The sequence below is a fragment of the Apis florea genome, unplaced genomic scaffold (genome assembly GCF_048593485.1).
Source record: "Apis florea isolate Af1SG1 unplaced genomic scaffold, ASM4859348v1 contig_3493_pilon, whole genome shotgun sequence".
NCBI lineage: Eukaryota > Metazoa > Arthropoda > Insecta > Hymenoptera > Apidae > Apis > Apis florea.
This window is the reverse complement of record NW_028256772.1, coordinates 1,898,674-1,915,263: the sequence shown is the minus strand read 5'-3', so window position 1 is coordinate 1,915,263 and position 16,590 is coordinate 1,898,674. Positions and strand designations below refer to the sequence as shown.

The window sequence follows — 16,590 nt, the reverse complement described above, 5'->3', positions numbered from 1 at the left end:
CTCTTGTTTTTGTGATGCTTGAAACGGCTGACACTCGTTTGAGGACGCCTGTCGTCGTTACGTGTCTTGCCCAAACGCTGTATTACGTCGTCGCTTTCAGGATTGGCCCTGGTTGTCGTCGTAACAGTATGTACACTGTTCGAGTGGCTTCTCGGTTTTTTTTTTTTTTTTAAACCTTTTTTCAAACTTGTTGTCAACTTTCGTCGTGTTTCGTATGATCTTTCTGCGAACCGATGAAGGAAAGAGGAACGCATTACGCGAGATGCCTTCTCTCCGTTTATGCAAATTGCAACCAATTTACGAACGCAGCCTCGACGCTTTTCCATTCGGTTTAATTTATGCTAATCCATTTATGCAAATGCCCGAGTAATTCGCATGAACGCTCTCTCAGTTCTCCGCTAGCATTCTTAATTTTGTTACGTGTCAAGCACGAATAGAGATAATAGCACAAAAGCGCTATTACAAGGAAAAAGCTGAACGCCATCATGAATCGGGTTATTGAATTTCTGATTGGTTCAATGATGCGTTTGGCATTTCCGAAATATTAGCTGGTTGATCTGTTTGAGATAAAACGTGCAAGGTTTCATACATAGAGTAGCAGAATTAACGGTGTATGAAACGTTGGTATATGAACCAAATTAGCACCGATGTTCTATGCACTGTGTCGTCCACTCTGCCATACGGTGTCCTATTCTCATCCTTATAATAATAGATTAAACGTTTAGCAAGATTCGACGCCTATGACTCTACGCCTATTCACGTCGTCACGTGAATTTCGACTTATATGGTATATTTATAAGTTCGGCCAAATAATGTATCTATGCATCTCCATTAAATCTTTTATTTTTATCGGGATTGGAAACAAACAAGATAGTTTCGTATTTCTGTAAAAACAATTATTACAGAAATAATAAAGATCATTGAGTGTAATTATAGATATTTGATTTTTAAAAAGTTTAAAATTTGATGTTAAGTTGTATAAAACTTTCTATTGACATTATTTCGTGCAATGTATTTTATGGATTTCGAGAAAATAAGACAGAAAAAGAAAAGATGCCTATTAGGAGAATGTGAGGTTGGTACGAGCGCATGCGCAATGTTTCGATAGTGTTCTCTTGAAGATTCTTTTCAATTTTCGTGTCTTTCTCGATGTGTGTTCATTTCTATGAATTATAACGTAATATTACGACGAAAGTTAAAAAGACGACTATAACCTTGGCCTTAACATTTGATATCTTCTCTTCTAACGTTTAATATATTCAGAGGTGAGTGATTTGATGAAAGAATAGCGATAAGATCCGAAGCTAACCTAACTTAACCACTCGTGTATATATATATAAACACTACTGTAATAATTTTCGATTCCAACTCGATAGAGACTTGTTGAGACTTGTAAATTGATCTTTAAAATTAGTTTTTTATTCATTCAAATTCAAAATATTATGGAAATGATTCGGACAAATATTATCAAATATGTGTATATATCTATACACATATAGCATTGCGTTTGATTCAAACGTTACGTTTCGGACACGTGACAACTGACATTCTTGTAGAGTTTTACGATACGTGACTAAAGTTGTCTGAATATGGTCGAGCAGAGACTTTCGTATTATGTATATTTAGTTCAGGGAAAATTTTACTAAGAGAGAGAGACGTGTGACCACTATACGGAAGAAATATTATTCTTACAATGTCTGTCACCTGTCGTTGCCAAACGTGAACCGATGGTATAAATATTAAATTGTCTTCGTTTGTATGAACATATATGAATAAAGGGCGAGACGATGCGACAACGTAGCATTCGACTCGCATATTTGCGATGCGGTGGCGTATCGAGGCTCTTCTCTCGAGCTCGGCTGGTTGCTTAGGACCGACTCTGCGCTTAGAACGACTTAGTATACACGGTGCAACGACCTCGCGCAACGAGTCTTACTGTGTATCTTTCCTTCCTCTCTTTCTCTTTCAAACGCGTGCACATCTGAAGCAAAGGGAATGACTGGGCGAGCCCATCGGTCTCTCTCGTTCTCTCATTTATTCTTACACGTGGAGCGTCGCGACGCTCTTTTCATCGTATTGGTGTGTTCTGGATGGGTTCAAATGTGATTTACATCGGGACTCGGCTAATAGGTTCGTTGCTTAGAAATTCCTAACCGTTGATCAGCATACGATCTGTTATATTTTATTCTTGGCGCATTCTTGTACATCAATTGAAATCGTTAATCTCGTAATATGATAATGGAACATATTTTTTTCTATTTTTAAAATTAATAATAATGTTTTATTAAACTATTTTACTTACAATTCATACCGCGATTCATTTTCTTTGCAAGAATTAATCTCTTTTTATTCATTTTTATGATACCGAATGAGATATCGTATTTTTGTTATAATTTCTTTGCTTTTTTATATTTATCGTATATTAATTCAATATGTGAAGAAACTTTTTTTTTTTTCTTTTTTTAATTGAAAAGGAATAGAGAATCTGAATTCAATAATGCCAGACCCGAGCAATGAATGAAGATAGAAAGTCGCAAGATGCTCATAATATAATCAATATATATGTAGATATGCCAAACATTTTAAATCGATCATAAATTTAAGTTATAATATGATGTAATTTATTTATTCTTTTATTTAATGTACTTATATTTAGAAAGAATTTATAATAAAAAGAAGATTGAAGTACAGTTGTATGCCATTCGATATTTAATGCCAGATTATAATCCAAGCATATAATTTAGCAATTTATATATGTTTTTTTTTTTTTAAAAAGGTCATTATTAACAGCAGAATTATTAATTTTATTGCCAATATTATTGACAATTATTTCATTCTTCTTAAAATCATTCCATTCGAGAAATTTCTACGTGTCAATGTATGACATGTATGAATTCTCTGTTACCGGGCAGTTCCACATACTGGTGGAGGGGGTGAAAACAGTTTCTTAGAAAAGACAATAAGTCACGTAATCCGACAGAAAGAGTTCACGCTATTTTCGGTATGAATATTTATTTTTACGTTGTAAAAAAAAAAAAAAAAAAAAAAAAAGGATGTTGCATCGTAAACGGTTAGCAGTCATACACGCATTAGCCAACCGGTTTTTTTCTCCTCTTTATTTCTATTTTTTTTTCTTTTTTTTTTTTTTCCATTTCGGTGGAAGAAGGTGAATCGCCATCACTGTTAAACGAGGCAACGGCCTTGCAAGAATGATGCACACTCTTTTTTCCTTCTTCCAAATCGCTTTCTGCCACTTTCTCTTCCCTCTTTCTCTCTGACGTTGTCGCTTTCTTCTTTTATACACTGTCTCATCGTCGTCTCGGTGTTTTTTAAGCGGCGACCAGAGACGTTTTACTCTTCGGGCATGTTGATGATTCAGAGGTTGTCGATTAGCGTGTCCCAGCCGGAAAGAATCCTCTCCATTCATCCCACGATTTCACTTTTATTCCATTCTAGAAATGGAATTACATACATTATACAGTCGTATTATAGATACATTATATAGATCGAACGAAAGATGATTATTTTTACAATAAGTTAAATCTGAAATTAATCTTCTTTATTTTATCAAATTAATCTTAAAAAAAGAATTATAATTTCCATTTTTCCGTCCGCTTTTAAATATTTCAGTTCGAAAAGAAGTTCTTTGCGCGGTTAGAGTCGCATACATACACCGGTTTTTATCACCGGTTGGAAAGGAAAAAGAATGCGAGAAGAAAGAGGGAGGAAAAGAGTCACAAATTCGCCAAGTCAATTCAAATCCCTCTTTGTTGCAGAATGTACGTTCGGCAAGCAGATACGGGAACTGGGCTCCACCTGGTTCGCGGATTTGGGCCCGCCCTTTGGAGTCATGTACTGCATCAAATGCGAATGCATTCCGGTACGTATTAAAGTGGGTGTGCCCCCTCGTGCACATTCGTGCCTGCCTGTCCGCGTGTGCGCAGATCCCTCCCCGTTCCCAGCTCGACCTTTAACCCTTTCGCCGCATGTACCTACACAACATTACGTTTCTTGTGTAACCGGCCGATCCGACGCGACTTTTACAGAATTCACGTCGATTATTCGTTGTACGTACAACGGAACACCCTCGTTCTCCGCCACTAGAGCTCGTTTCAAAATTCAGCAATAGTATATTTCTTATTAGAAATTTATTACTACTTATTTCGCAACAAATGATCATTAATCACACGATCGAATGAAATGAAGTCGTAAAGCCAGTCGGTTTTTACGGTTCGACGTTTTTATCGATCGCAATAATAATTTGCAATGCATAACCACCACGGTTTCTTTTTTCATTTTTTTTTTTTTTTTAGGTCGTTTGAATTATTATCGCGCCTATTATGTAAATTATAATTAACCAGATAAATTTAAAATTATTGTAATTTAAAAGTGGAACGTATTCACGAGTGTAATAAAATATGTTAAACGAGGCTTTGCTTGGAACGAGTGTTACGGCAGAGTCGAGAGTTTTTTTAATATAAGGATTACCTTGGTATCGATTTAGATCGCTTTCCTGGAGATGATCGCTTTTTCCGGAGAAGGTCGTGGAAATGGCATTGCCGTTTGGGGGACGCTGTAGATCGACACAATACGCGAGGCACGAACTAAATCTCGATCTGGGTGACGTGACCCACGGAGACTTGACGTGCTTTCTAATCCCATTCCTGCCCGAGACAGACTGGCGTCCGCTTCTTAGCTCGTCCACTTAACCACCGTACGTGAGCGAGACGCGTATATAGCTACCAGCAAGTATCGTTTCACGAGTATATATTCTGACACACGTCCTTCGAACGCTGTGCAAGGAATTTTTTCACACGTCAATTAAATTCGACGATTGTTTTAAATTATTAAGATTTTTTGACGTTAAAAAAAAAAAAAAATTTAAATTTAAATAATTCGATTTTCAACTTTCAATTTTCACTTTTTCATTCACATGATTTCATATCATTCGCGGAAAATTTTCGATACTTTGTTACATCGGATTCTGTTCATGTGTTGCAACTTAGACTAACTATAGAGATATCAGTCTCACACTATTTATCATTTTATCAATTTAAAGAAAAGTTTTAAGAAAAACTAGTTTTTTCTTAACTTTTAAGCCGGCAGCCTTAGATGAAGCGAGACAAAAAATAGACTTTTCAATTCAACTTCAATTGTTTATAATTTAATAAATAATCGAAATTTTTGTACATCAATTTTCGTGAATAAATTAATATCTTGTATGAACAAATAAAAAAATAAAGGGAAAAAATTGGCCAGAATAATGGATTTAATTAACAACTTATTTCGGGATTATTGATGGAGAAACTTTATCAAAAAAATTTGATATTATTTTAAATCAGAAAGCAGAAGGTTTTCATTGTGAATATTCTGCAAATATAATTAATATCCTATTTATAAAGTACACGTAATTGGATGAGGATTGATGATTCGAGTGAATATCTTCTTTCGAAACTTGTTTCCGTTTGATCAAATGATGAGCTCTTTTCCGACGTAATCGTTGACGGACCACACCTACGATCGGTTATACATTTTGTCACGCGTACGTGTCCGCCATTTCTAATGAAACTGCATGACGCGAAAAGTACGAGAATTTAGGGATCGGCACCGTTGCGAACAGTTCGAAACTTTCGTAATTTCGTGGTGAGATCATGTAATCTTGCGTGTGCTTTGCGTCATAGAAATAAAGCGACCGCGTTCACCAGTATTATGTAAAGTATCACATTTTTTTCTTACAATTTAATTTCTTTTAATCTCTTGAGATAGAGTTTTAATTTTTAAGATATATTTTTCCCTCGTACGTCAATATCGATCGAATTTTTATCATTCCTTATCACTGTTGCTGTTGTTCTATTCGTAACAAAATAACAAATTGATCTTACATTATTATAACAATTAGATTTTCATTCGAAGTGTTGACAAGTGTTGAGTTTGTTGATGTTAAATCTTCGATTCGATAGAAGATGGAAAAAATATTAATCAAACTCTTGGAATTTCCTTTTTCATGATTATTAATTTTAAAAAGTATGATACAATTATATATTATTACACGTATAGTGAGTAATGAAACTGGTTAAAATATACAATAACTACACGTAATAAATACAAGCTCGGACGAGAATCACTTATGTTCCAGTTTTAATTTTAAGTATGGATTAAAAAAATTGCTTACATCTGGCGTTTATATCTTACGTTTATAAGTATATTGTTAATTTATATTATCATCAATTTCAAATGTCACGTTAATATTAATAGATTACAAGACAAATTTTCAAATTTACCGCTCAATTACGATCTCTGTTAATTAATCGTCTCGAATTTCAAAAAACTTAGAAAAATGATCATCTTGTTATTATTTATAAAATCATAAAATCGTATGAAGCAATAAAGCAGACTTTATAAAATTAATTCTGGATATCGTTCGAGAAACAGGTTTTTTCGCCTCGATTATTGCTCTATTATCTATGTTATCTATGTTCCTTGCTGCAAAATATAAAATAGATATTCGGCCAAGTATATATTACGCATAAATTTGCACGAGATGCGTTATCTTTTTTTTTATAGATTATCATGAGAGTGGAATAAAAAAAGAAAAAAATATATTACAATAGCAAAAAAAAAAAAAAAAAAAAAAAAAAAAAAGAAGGTTAAAAACGCGATAAATAATATAGAAAAAATGTCAGGGAAAAAGTTTATTACGACAAATCATTTATAGAGATAATTAAATTCAGTTTGTTTTACGTTCTCATGGAATCATCGAATTCTTATGTGATCGCGCAATAATAGCTATTTGCATTCTGCTCGTAGCGTGCCCAAGAGAAACATCAGTTTGTTTTGATCTGTCGATAATATCACCGTTTACCGACACGTCCCTTATTGCGCTTATTGTCATCGATATTCTTACCCTTTCACGCCTTCTTTGACCAAATAATATCGATTCCAATAGTCAATAACGCGCTCGATAACGGCTCGGCTGACTCATTGCTTGCATTTACATGAAAAAACGCGCAATTTTTATCGATCTCTTCTCCTCTCTTCATCTTGTTTCGCGACGTGTTTTTATAGAGCTGTAAAAAAAAAAAAAAAAAAAAAAGAAATGACATGCGTACGCGTACAATATTTTCTGACAAGATGACGTGGATAAAACGCGTTTTTTTACGACCTAATTGGATGAAAATCATAAAACATTGTTCGTGCGTCGTTCATTTTATTGGCTCGTTACATCGTTTTAACGATGCAGCAGTGTGTATCTGTATTCGTTCGGACACCCTGTATACGTATACCGTTGCCCGTTACGATGGAAACGGACGTGAACGTGACGCCAGGTTGCTAAATCCGGTGTTTTTCTTATCGACATTTCTTACAGACTTCTAATAATAGGCCTGCCACTAATGAGGGTGATTTTAAACAGATAAAAGTTCAACTACGGTCGATTAGCTTCATTTAGTGGTTCCCTTCCGGACTTTCTCGATGAAAGGCGGAGGTCTTACGTTTTCTGCCTCGTTTAACCCGCGCAACGGGTTTAATCATAATGCGATCTTTGTTCTTGCAAATCTTTATTTTTTTTTTCTTTTAAAAGTCAATAAAAAATTTTCTACCTTTTAAAATTAATCGGATTAAATTAGATTATCTTGAATGTATAATTTTTTTTTTTCTCGCGAACAGTTGAAATGTAATTTCGATTATTATATACGATCGAGAAATAATTCGGCATAATGATAATAATTTTTCATCATTTTGAAAAAATGTTTTAAAACAATGTACGATGTTGATTGATCGAATAAAAAAGATAGAATTTTATCAAGCAAAACAATTTTTATTCGAAACGAAAACGCCGTTAAACGATGATTCAGTTCAGAGATTTCGTTCACACCCACTTATTATTCAATTTATTGAAGATAGAAAAGAGATAGCGTATATGTATATGTAAAGTGGGTTTGAGAAAGGCTTTGATGCCTATTATTTGCCGCCTTGTATCGATTATATTATTAAAGATACTCGTCTCATTATACAGGATCCGCCGATACCACCTACGTAATATTTGCGTTCATTCTTTCTTGCGCTATTCACTTTCTCTCTTTCTCTGTCCTCCTTTATTTGCATAATTTTAATCGCGAAACGAGCATGAAAACATTTGTTATCTTCGACAATATATAGATAGATGTGAAATTTATTTAGAATATCATTAGTAAAAAAAAAAAAAAAAAAAAAAAAAAAAAAAATAAACGTTAAAAATTAATCTTTTATAAAATATATTTTTAAATAAAAGAATGATAAAATAAAAATAAAGAAATAATAAATCAATAATTAATAATCAATTGATACACAAACATATCTATTTATATTTCTATCTATTTAATTGAAATGAATAATTAAATTATATCGATAACTCGATAACTGTCCGTGTCTTTATAAATTAGATCATTAATATCCATTAATGGAAAATGATTAATTTTTATGCAATCGATTATCAAACGTTTAGTTTAATTATTGAATTACGATTGCGCAATGTATATCTCGAAATTGATTTTCTAATTGCAACTAAAAGAAAATGATAAAATATATTGTTATATCATTTTACATATACATCTTTCATTTTCTTCTTTCAAATATTCAAAGTTACTTACATCGCACAAATTAAAACACGAAGTTCACATCCGATTCTATCGATTTAGATTAATCTGTTTGTGTACATCGTGGTTCACATTATGCCCAAAACTTTAAGTAAGACAAAGCATCGTGCAGCGTCTGTTTTTTTTTTTTTAAAGAAATATTTTAACAAAACATGTCTGCCGAAAGGATAGCACGTTATAAAGTGCAAATTATTTTTTTAATGCCAAGCCATCGTTTCATTTGATCAAATTAACTTTGAATGCATTCAGATCTATTTATCGATTTGATATCGAAAAATTATTGGTTTAAATGTATTAGAAATATTTTCACTTAAATATTGCAATCCCTTATTGTTAAAATTCAAAAGTTGAAGAGGGAAAATAATTTACACTAATCTGACATCTGATTTCGAGCCAAACAATTTTAAAATATTTTTTTGATAATTTTAATCCCTTGGATATAAAGATATTCCACTGTTCTCGGTTCAAGAAAACACTCTTAATGTAGATGGCGTGTACAAAACTGACTTGAAGCGCGACATCTGTCGAAACACGTGGCCAATTAACGGATATAAAAAGAAATAAATTAGCGATACGTTATATAGAAAGGTATGTAGTATGCGAAAAAAAATATATTTATTTAATTTATATCTACCAAATATGTACGGCCACAAATGATTAATCATATTCGCAAATTTAGGATCGAATTATATTGTTTTTTAAATATAGCAGATACGTTTACGTGATTCATCAAAAGGATAATGTTAACAATTAGGGCAATGCGTGTATAGTTTCCATAGTGGATCCAAAGTTAGTCTGACGAACGTCGTAATAACGAGGTTAATAACATTGGTTTAATAACTCGACTGGCGCACAGTTGATTGTGAGTTAAGAATGTAAAAGTAAATTTGGGGTCAATTATAAAACGATTCGAAGTCCTCACTCCTTCGATTAATATTCTCTATCATAGTAACGAGTTCTGTCGCGAATATATATCAAACAGAACGGTCTCGACTGGACTGGTCCCAATGGACTTTAATTTAGCCAATCTTCATAAACTCTGTCCTTGACTGGCAACATATTTGCCTATTACACCATATCAGACGTTATATTTTTACGTTCTTTTTTGTTAATCTAATAATTTATCTTGAAACATTTTTTTGAGAATAAATTTATTTCATATATCTCTTAATTTTTTTATAATTATGTTGAATACTTTTACGTAAAATATTATTTTTATATTATTAACACGAATTCATTTATGTAATTTTAATTAGAAAAATTCGTTAAGTCTATCGTGATTTTCATTAATTATAAATCTGAAAATAATTTTCTTTTCTTTTGTGATTATGATATCATTTGATTGAGCATCAAAAGTAAATTATTCAAAAATCTAAATTTCTTCAAAATTAATATTTATGTGAATACGAATGAATTATACTCATATTATATTCCATTTATATATGGAATTCTTTATACAATTTTGGCATTTTTGGTAGAGCTTGACGAGTACATTTCAAAAATAATAATTTTAATCTTAAAAAATGCATAAGATCGAAAGTCATGCATGTTTGAATACGTATTAATGACACTCATATGAGATGAGTCGATGATTATACAAATGAGCTATAGCAATGCAGATTTTTAATTTTTCGTGTGCATTCTAAATACGATATCAATTGCTAATTAAATATTTATTTATTGAAATTAAACTTGGTTTAATTTACAATGTCTGAAAATTATTTTCGTTTTATTAATCCTGTTCTTTGAGTGCTTCGTAACAAAACCAATATTGATTTTCTTTAAACAATTCATTTTCAATTATGAGTATTTAAAATTCTGGAATCTACTCGTCAAATAAAAAAATTAAATATTTTCAAAAAAAAAAAAAAAAAAAATTTTATACCCGGAAAAATAAAATTTTATTCTTACACATTTAAATTATGCATCAGAACGAACGATACGTGTCAAAAGTTCGAAAGCTATAAGCTAATTTAATACTCCAAGTAGTGATTAGAAAAAAAGGGAATCGAAATGAGACGAGGGGATGAAGAGAGAAAGTATGATCGAGAAAAAGAGAGAGAACTGATACAGAATTGCTTGTGGTCCCAATGGCTTGTGGACGAACGCGTGAACTCTATTTTTAGTCTTCAGTGAAATGACAGTCTCTCCTCGGTGTATATGAGGAGCTATTGATAGGTCGCGGGCTTCGTTGTCGAGCAGTCAGGCAGACACGTCGCGTGAATCACACGAGACGTTGTCGTTTCTTTACCTGAAGTCATATACTGCGCCGGTATATCTACCATTACTCGTTTGTTTCCTAACAGCCAATCAGACGTGCGTAGATGGCAGCACGTTAAATGATCGGGCATCTCTCGTAATAATTCCACATTTTATTAACGCGTTAAGAAAAAACAATCAGAAAAGATCGATCAAAGTTTCTCACGAAGCGTGATGTGGATGCGTGATCGAAAAAGTTTGTTTTCAAAGTGGAAATGTTTGAAAGGCCAGCCCACACTAAGAAGGAATCCCACGCGCGAATCGACATTGACTTCCTACTTGATCGTTAGAGAACGTTCATCTTGCCTCTATTATTATTATTATTATTTCTAGAATAGCGTCGAAATAATGAATGGCCGCTACGATCAGAGAAAATCGTGGGTGGCTGAAACCACACCAGCCACAGTTTATGAATAGCGGGACGCTTTTTAATTCGAGACTCGAGATGATCGTTCCACCGATCTCTCTCTCTCTCTCTCTATCTCTCTCTCTCTCTCTCTCTCTGTGCCTCGTTCCCATCACATCGTACGTGGACATTTACACACACACACACATTCATACGCGTGCACATTCATCGCCGTTTGGTTGCGATATTAACACAGTCGTATGATATTTTTGGCCATAGCGTCACACAGTTATATTTATACGGTATTTGCAACTTCGAAGGATATTCAAAACTTCCTTAAAGAGAAGAAAAAGACAAGCTCGTTTCTTTATCAGTTTCATCATTATCGTTGCGTCCATTTGTGGTTAATTTAAGGTTAGATTCTATGAAATAATATAGATTATTATCTACTTTATCCACAAATGTTCTCTCAATCGATCTTATACATTTCTCGAATGCCTAAATCGATAAAATAAGTTTCTGGTACTTTGTAATATCCGCGGATTTTATCTGAGGCATGCGTCGGCTGGTACTTAAATGTATCTCTGAAAGATACATAAAATACACTCGGTTAGCGGAATCCAGTTAACGGTCTCGTGTTCTCACGTGGCTCCCTCAAAATTCGAAATTTACTCGTGGCGCCTCGATTCTCTTGTAATACGAAGTTGAACGTCTGTGTTCGGTCTTTGGCGGTCTTTCTTTCTCCCTTTTTTCTTTTCTTTTTTTTTTTTTTTTTCTTCATCACTTTATCACTCGAATCAACATCGAACGTGTATCGTTTCGCGTTTCAGGAATGTTATGCAGCATTATAAAACCCCAAATTTAATTTCTTCCCTTGATCCCGGCTGTAACTGGAACCTTTTTCGATTTGTGATCTCTTATCCTTTGCTTCGGTCGGCATCCCATCGAAAAAAGAATCTCTCGAGATTGGCTTTTCACACTCACAGATAACTAGGTGCCAGGAATTTGCTCTAAAGTTGGATATTTATCGACTGGTCAACTCGTATTCGTTGAATAACAGAAAAGTAATACGGTGGTTTCAGGATCGTGTATATCAAACGATCCTTGCTGTTCTATTTATCACGTTGGATAAAGTTCCCCAAAGAACATGAGACTTGGAGAAATAAAAGGGAAATTTACATACGAAAATTTCAGCTTTAGAATAATTATTAATTTCTAAAATATTAATAAGAAATTGGTATTGCGTGTAACAAATGGTATATTAATCATTGAATTATGTTATTTATCCAATACGTGAATCTTCACGAGTAAAAGTTGTCTAGTGATATTTACATTTATTAGGATCTTAATATCTATAGGATCTGCAATTCATCAATAATTCATTTCGTTTTATCCATTCGTTACAACTGAATCTTTCAATTAGCCTTTTCTTCTTCGATTTTAATGAAGAATATATTGTAAAAGATATTAAGATAAATAGTATACCGATCATACTGATATAATATTTCTTTTTTAAACAACTCGAGAACTAATCGTCGGTTAACGTTTTATTATTCAAAATGCTTTTAATATTGATGGGAGAAGATAATTGACGACTTCATCGTATCCTTTATTATTTCATTAATTACATTTAATACTTTAAGGTTTTTGTCGTAAGATAAGATTCAATTCTCTTAAATCTTGAGGGAAATCCATCCATATTTTTATTTTAGAAAAATTAATATAAAATAAATATAAAATTATTTTTGTTTTTGAGCTTCGCAGATGCGTCGACGGATTCGCCGTAATAACATGAAATCGCATAAAGAATATTAAATATTTCTCTTCATCTTGTAATGTAAATAAAAATATATTTTTTCAAATCTCTTTTGTTTAAAAAATTCATGTTCATTTATTTCTGCCATCGTTAAAAAGTTACGATACAATTACCTTCGTAAAAAAAAAAAAAAAACAAAGCGAAATACTTTTCCCATATGAATGTCCGTGGTTCTTGAATTGAATCGTTTATATACCATTGAGCATGAACGCAATCGTAAAGAGCGACATAATCGAGCAAAAACATGAATCGAGAAAAAAAGAGACAAACACGTTAGGGAAAAACGGCAGATCTATGGTAGAAAGTGGCATGGATAATGCTGCGAAATATGGATTTATAAAGCGTATATGGGTATAATATATCGTAAGAACGGTGTCACTGTGGCATGGTTTAGAATAATCACGATAGGTGGATGGATATTTTTTCGCGGAAATGTTTAGAAAGTGGTGACCGAGACAGAGACGTTAAATGATAATTTATATTACCGGAGGAATATTGTAAATCGTGTCGCGAATAATGGTACCATTGACCGTGATAAACGAGTCCTTTGTGATCAATAACACCTACCAATTACTTGTCGATAGATTTATGCACGCGATGCATGTAAACGTTTCAACTGTCGTCAGCGATGCGTAAAGGAGTAATAAACATGTAAGCACGTTTACAGGCTTGAAAACATTACAATCACACTTTCAAACGTCACCGTGAACGTGTCCAGTAGTGTGAACAAGCTAATGGAGAAACTCACAAGAATTTGCATAATTTGGAAAAGGAAAATAACGTATTAGCATTCGTTAGTATTTGAATAATAATCAACCTCAATGATTGTTTCCTGGATATTTTAAATTTTGTTTTTGCAGTGAATAAATATTTATATATTTTTTTACGCATCGTGGCATAAAAATTGTTGTATGTAACAGTCTTACATATGTATATATATATTTTTTAAGCATCTGTAAATACATCTTGCTTTCAGGTGCAAAAGAAACGACGAATCGTAGCGAGAGTCCATTGTCGTAACATCAAGAACGAATGTCCGGAACTTACGTGCAAAGATCCAATTCTTCTTCCAGATCGATGCTGTAAATCTTGTCCGGGAAATTCCAGTAAGTAATATCATGATTTTTCTTTGTAGACGCTTAATTCCTCGTATACAACAATACTTTATTCTAAAATTATTTCTAACACTACAATATAGGATTGAACGATGATAGGATAAAATTTTTCAAAATATTAATATTCATGATATGTTAAAAAATTTTCATTCGAAAATAATATTCTAAATAATTACCAGATCTTCATTTATTTCGTCAAATCATTATGCTTTACCACTTGCATTCTACTCTATGCAAGTCGTTACATAAATATTTATATGAAATATAAAAAAAGTTTTGTAATATCGATCGTTGTTTGAGGAGACATGCTTCTGCCAGCATGTATAGGTTATGTTCGCGTTCTGCTTGGCATCGCGTTGGATTCGCATAAACGGCAATATTCTATTCGCGAACCAGTATAGGTTCAGTATTACGTCTCAAAATGAAAAAATATGTGATAATAAATTAGTTCAATTTGTCGGAATGGATACGTAGCTTAAAAGTAAATATATATCGTTGACATTTCCTCGCATTAGCATCTAACCATAAATATTTCAAAGAGAAAAAACGAAGAAAAGAAGGTTAATTATTTCAATGGTGAAATTGAAATAATTATAGGTCGTAAATAACAACGAAAGAATATATATATATATATATATATATATATATATATTGAGAGACTGGAGGCATTAATGAGAATCAAGTGATTTATATAAATCATTTATCAATGATCACCGCCTCTTTTATCCATATCGGTTGTTTCTATCGGCCACCAGAGGCCTCTCTCGTTCTTTCTTCGCGCATCCTTCGAACGTTTCTCTATCGATCCTATCAATTTGATAATAGTATTTGCAATGCTATACAATCATGATCGAACATTCTCACCTTATATCTTCACTTCTGTATTCTTATTAGTGTTCTTATTAACAGATTAATATCTTAATATATGCGATCTTTTTTTTAATATTGTAAAATAGCAAAAGAATTTTACTTGTTACTTTTTGTCGAAGCTTTCTTTTTTTCAACGATTTTTTTTCGAAGTTTTTATTCTTTCGTTCTTTCTTATTATCGTAATATTATTTTCAATTTCTTGAAATTTATGCTATTCTCATTCTATCTCAGATCCTCTCTTTTTATGTTGTTAAGCAAATACTTTTTAAATTTAAGAAAAGTTTGTTTACAATATGATAAACATAATAAACATGATACAATAAATATGAATACACGATTAGTGATGTTATTAGCGATTCTCAATTTATGGATATCTAATTCATATAGTGATTAAAAATTGTTTTAGAAAATCATTGATATCATATTTTTAATATAATTATATCTTCATATTATATAAGGAGATTAAAATGATCATCCCTGTGATTAATATTCGAAAACAATATTATTAGCAAGAAACGAATTGTAATTTAAAAAAAGATTGCAAAATATTGGAATATTATATAATTAGAATCCGTTTCCTTATTCTTCAAAATGTCTGGCAAACAGAAACTTTCACTTCAATGGCATGTGCCAAATTCTTCTAACATTTATTTGGCTCTGTTTCTTCTTTGAATGGAATTCCATATATCATCGTTAATTACCATAGAATGTGGATGGAATAAATGAAATGGTCGAAATACTTGCGCCCATTCCTGTTGCTTTTATATGGAAATATGGTCACCAATGTAAGACCTAAGAATTTAGTATTCTCTCAAATAGAAGAGTTTCTCTAAAACGGAATTCTAATCAAGTTGCAAATTTAACAGTTTATAAATGTTTCCACAAATGTCAATTGCCAGTTCATTTTGGATCATCAGTCAACTAGATGTTAATTAATTTATGATTAATAATTGATGACGCTTTAATTAAACAAGGAAAATAAGCCACTATTTGTATTTGTCCTCATATTCCAAGAATTAAAATCCCTAATTTTGAATCATGGCTCGCACATAATTGTAATTTTTTAAATTACAATGATAAATTGTAATTTTAATTCCAGTTGGTGAAAGCGTCGTAGGCTTTTTTATATGAACAAACATCGAAATGAAGGATAGTCACACGCATATATTCAGTATTTTTACAATGTGAGCAGCGCAATTTATTGGTTACTTAGAATCAATTAGCTGGCTCGCATTTATTAACCATGGACAAATCCATAGTCATTGTCCCTGCGTTTCTTATTTCTATTCTGAACAATAGAAAGATTTTTTTATTGCAATCATAAGATAATACGCTTTCTTTGTCATTCTGTATTTTTTTCTTTTCTTTTTTTTTTTATATATATATTCTTGTCTACTCGTAACCCGTTGAATAGGAATGCCAATCAGACGCGAGTTAAGCATGTCTAATAATGTTGTAACACTATTTTTGTAATTGGCTATAAGGAAAGTAGAATTTCTTGCATAGAACTTATAATAAGGTGGAATTAACAGTTTATCACTACATTGGTTT

The 16,590-nt window shown here is 32.3% G+C and overlaps 1 protein-coding gene and 1 long non-coding RNA gene across 3 annotated transcripts in view; one reads left to right on the top strand and one right to left on the bottom strand.

Annotated features, from left to right (window-relative positions):
• Nucleotides 1-16,590, top strand: part of sog (chordin short gastrulation) — a 73,136-nt gene that overhangs the window by 35,469 nt on the left and 21,077 nt on the right. For both annotated transcript variants that reach the window (XM_003693521.4, XM_012486251.3), the window contains exons 2-3: nt 3,777-3,880; nt 14,031-14,160. In XM_003693521.4, the coding sequence (XP_003693569.1) occupies nt 3,777-3,880; nt 14,031-14,160 (234 nt within the window). The remainder of the gene's footprint in view (nt 1-3,776; nt 3,881-14,030; nt 14,161-16,590) is intronic.
• On the bottom strand, nt 2,157-8,758 carry LOC116414330 (uncharacterized). Its single transcript, XR_015293508.1, has 3 exons — nt 8,628-8,758; nt 4,489-4,793; nt 2,157-3,452 (listed from the first exon to the last, which is right to left on the bottom strand). It is a non-coding gene; the product is annotated as an uncharacterized LOC116414330 (long non-coding RNA).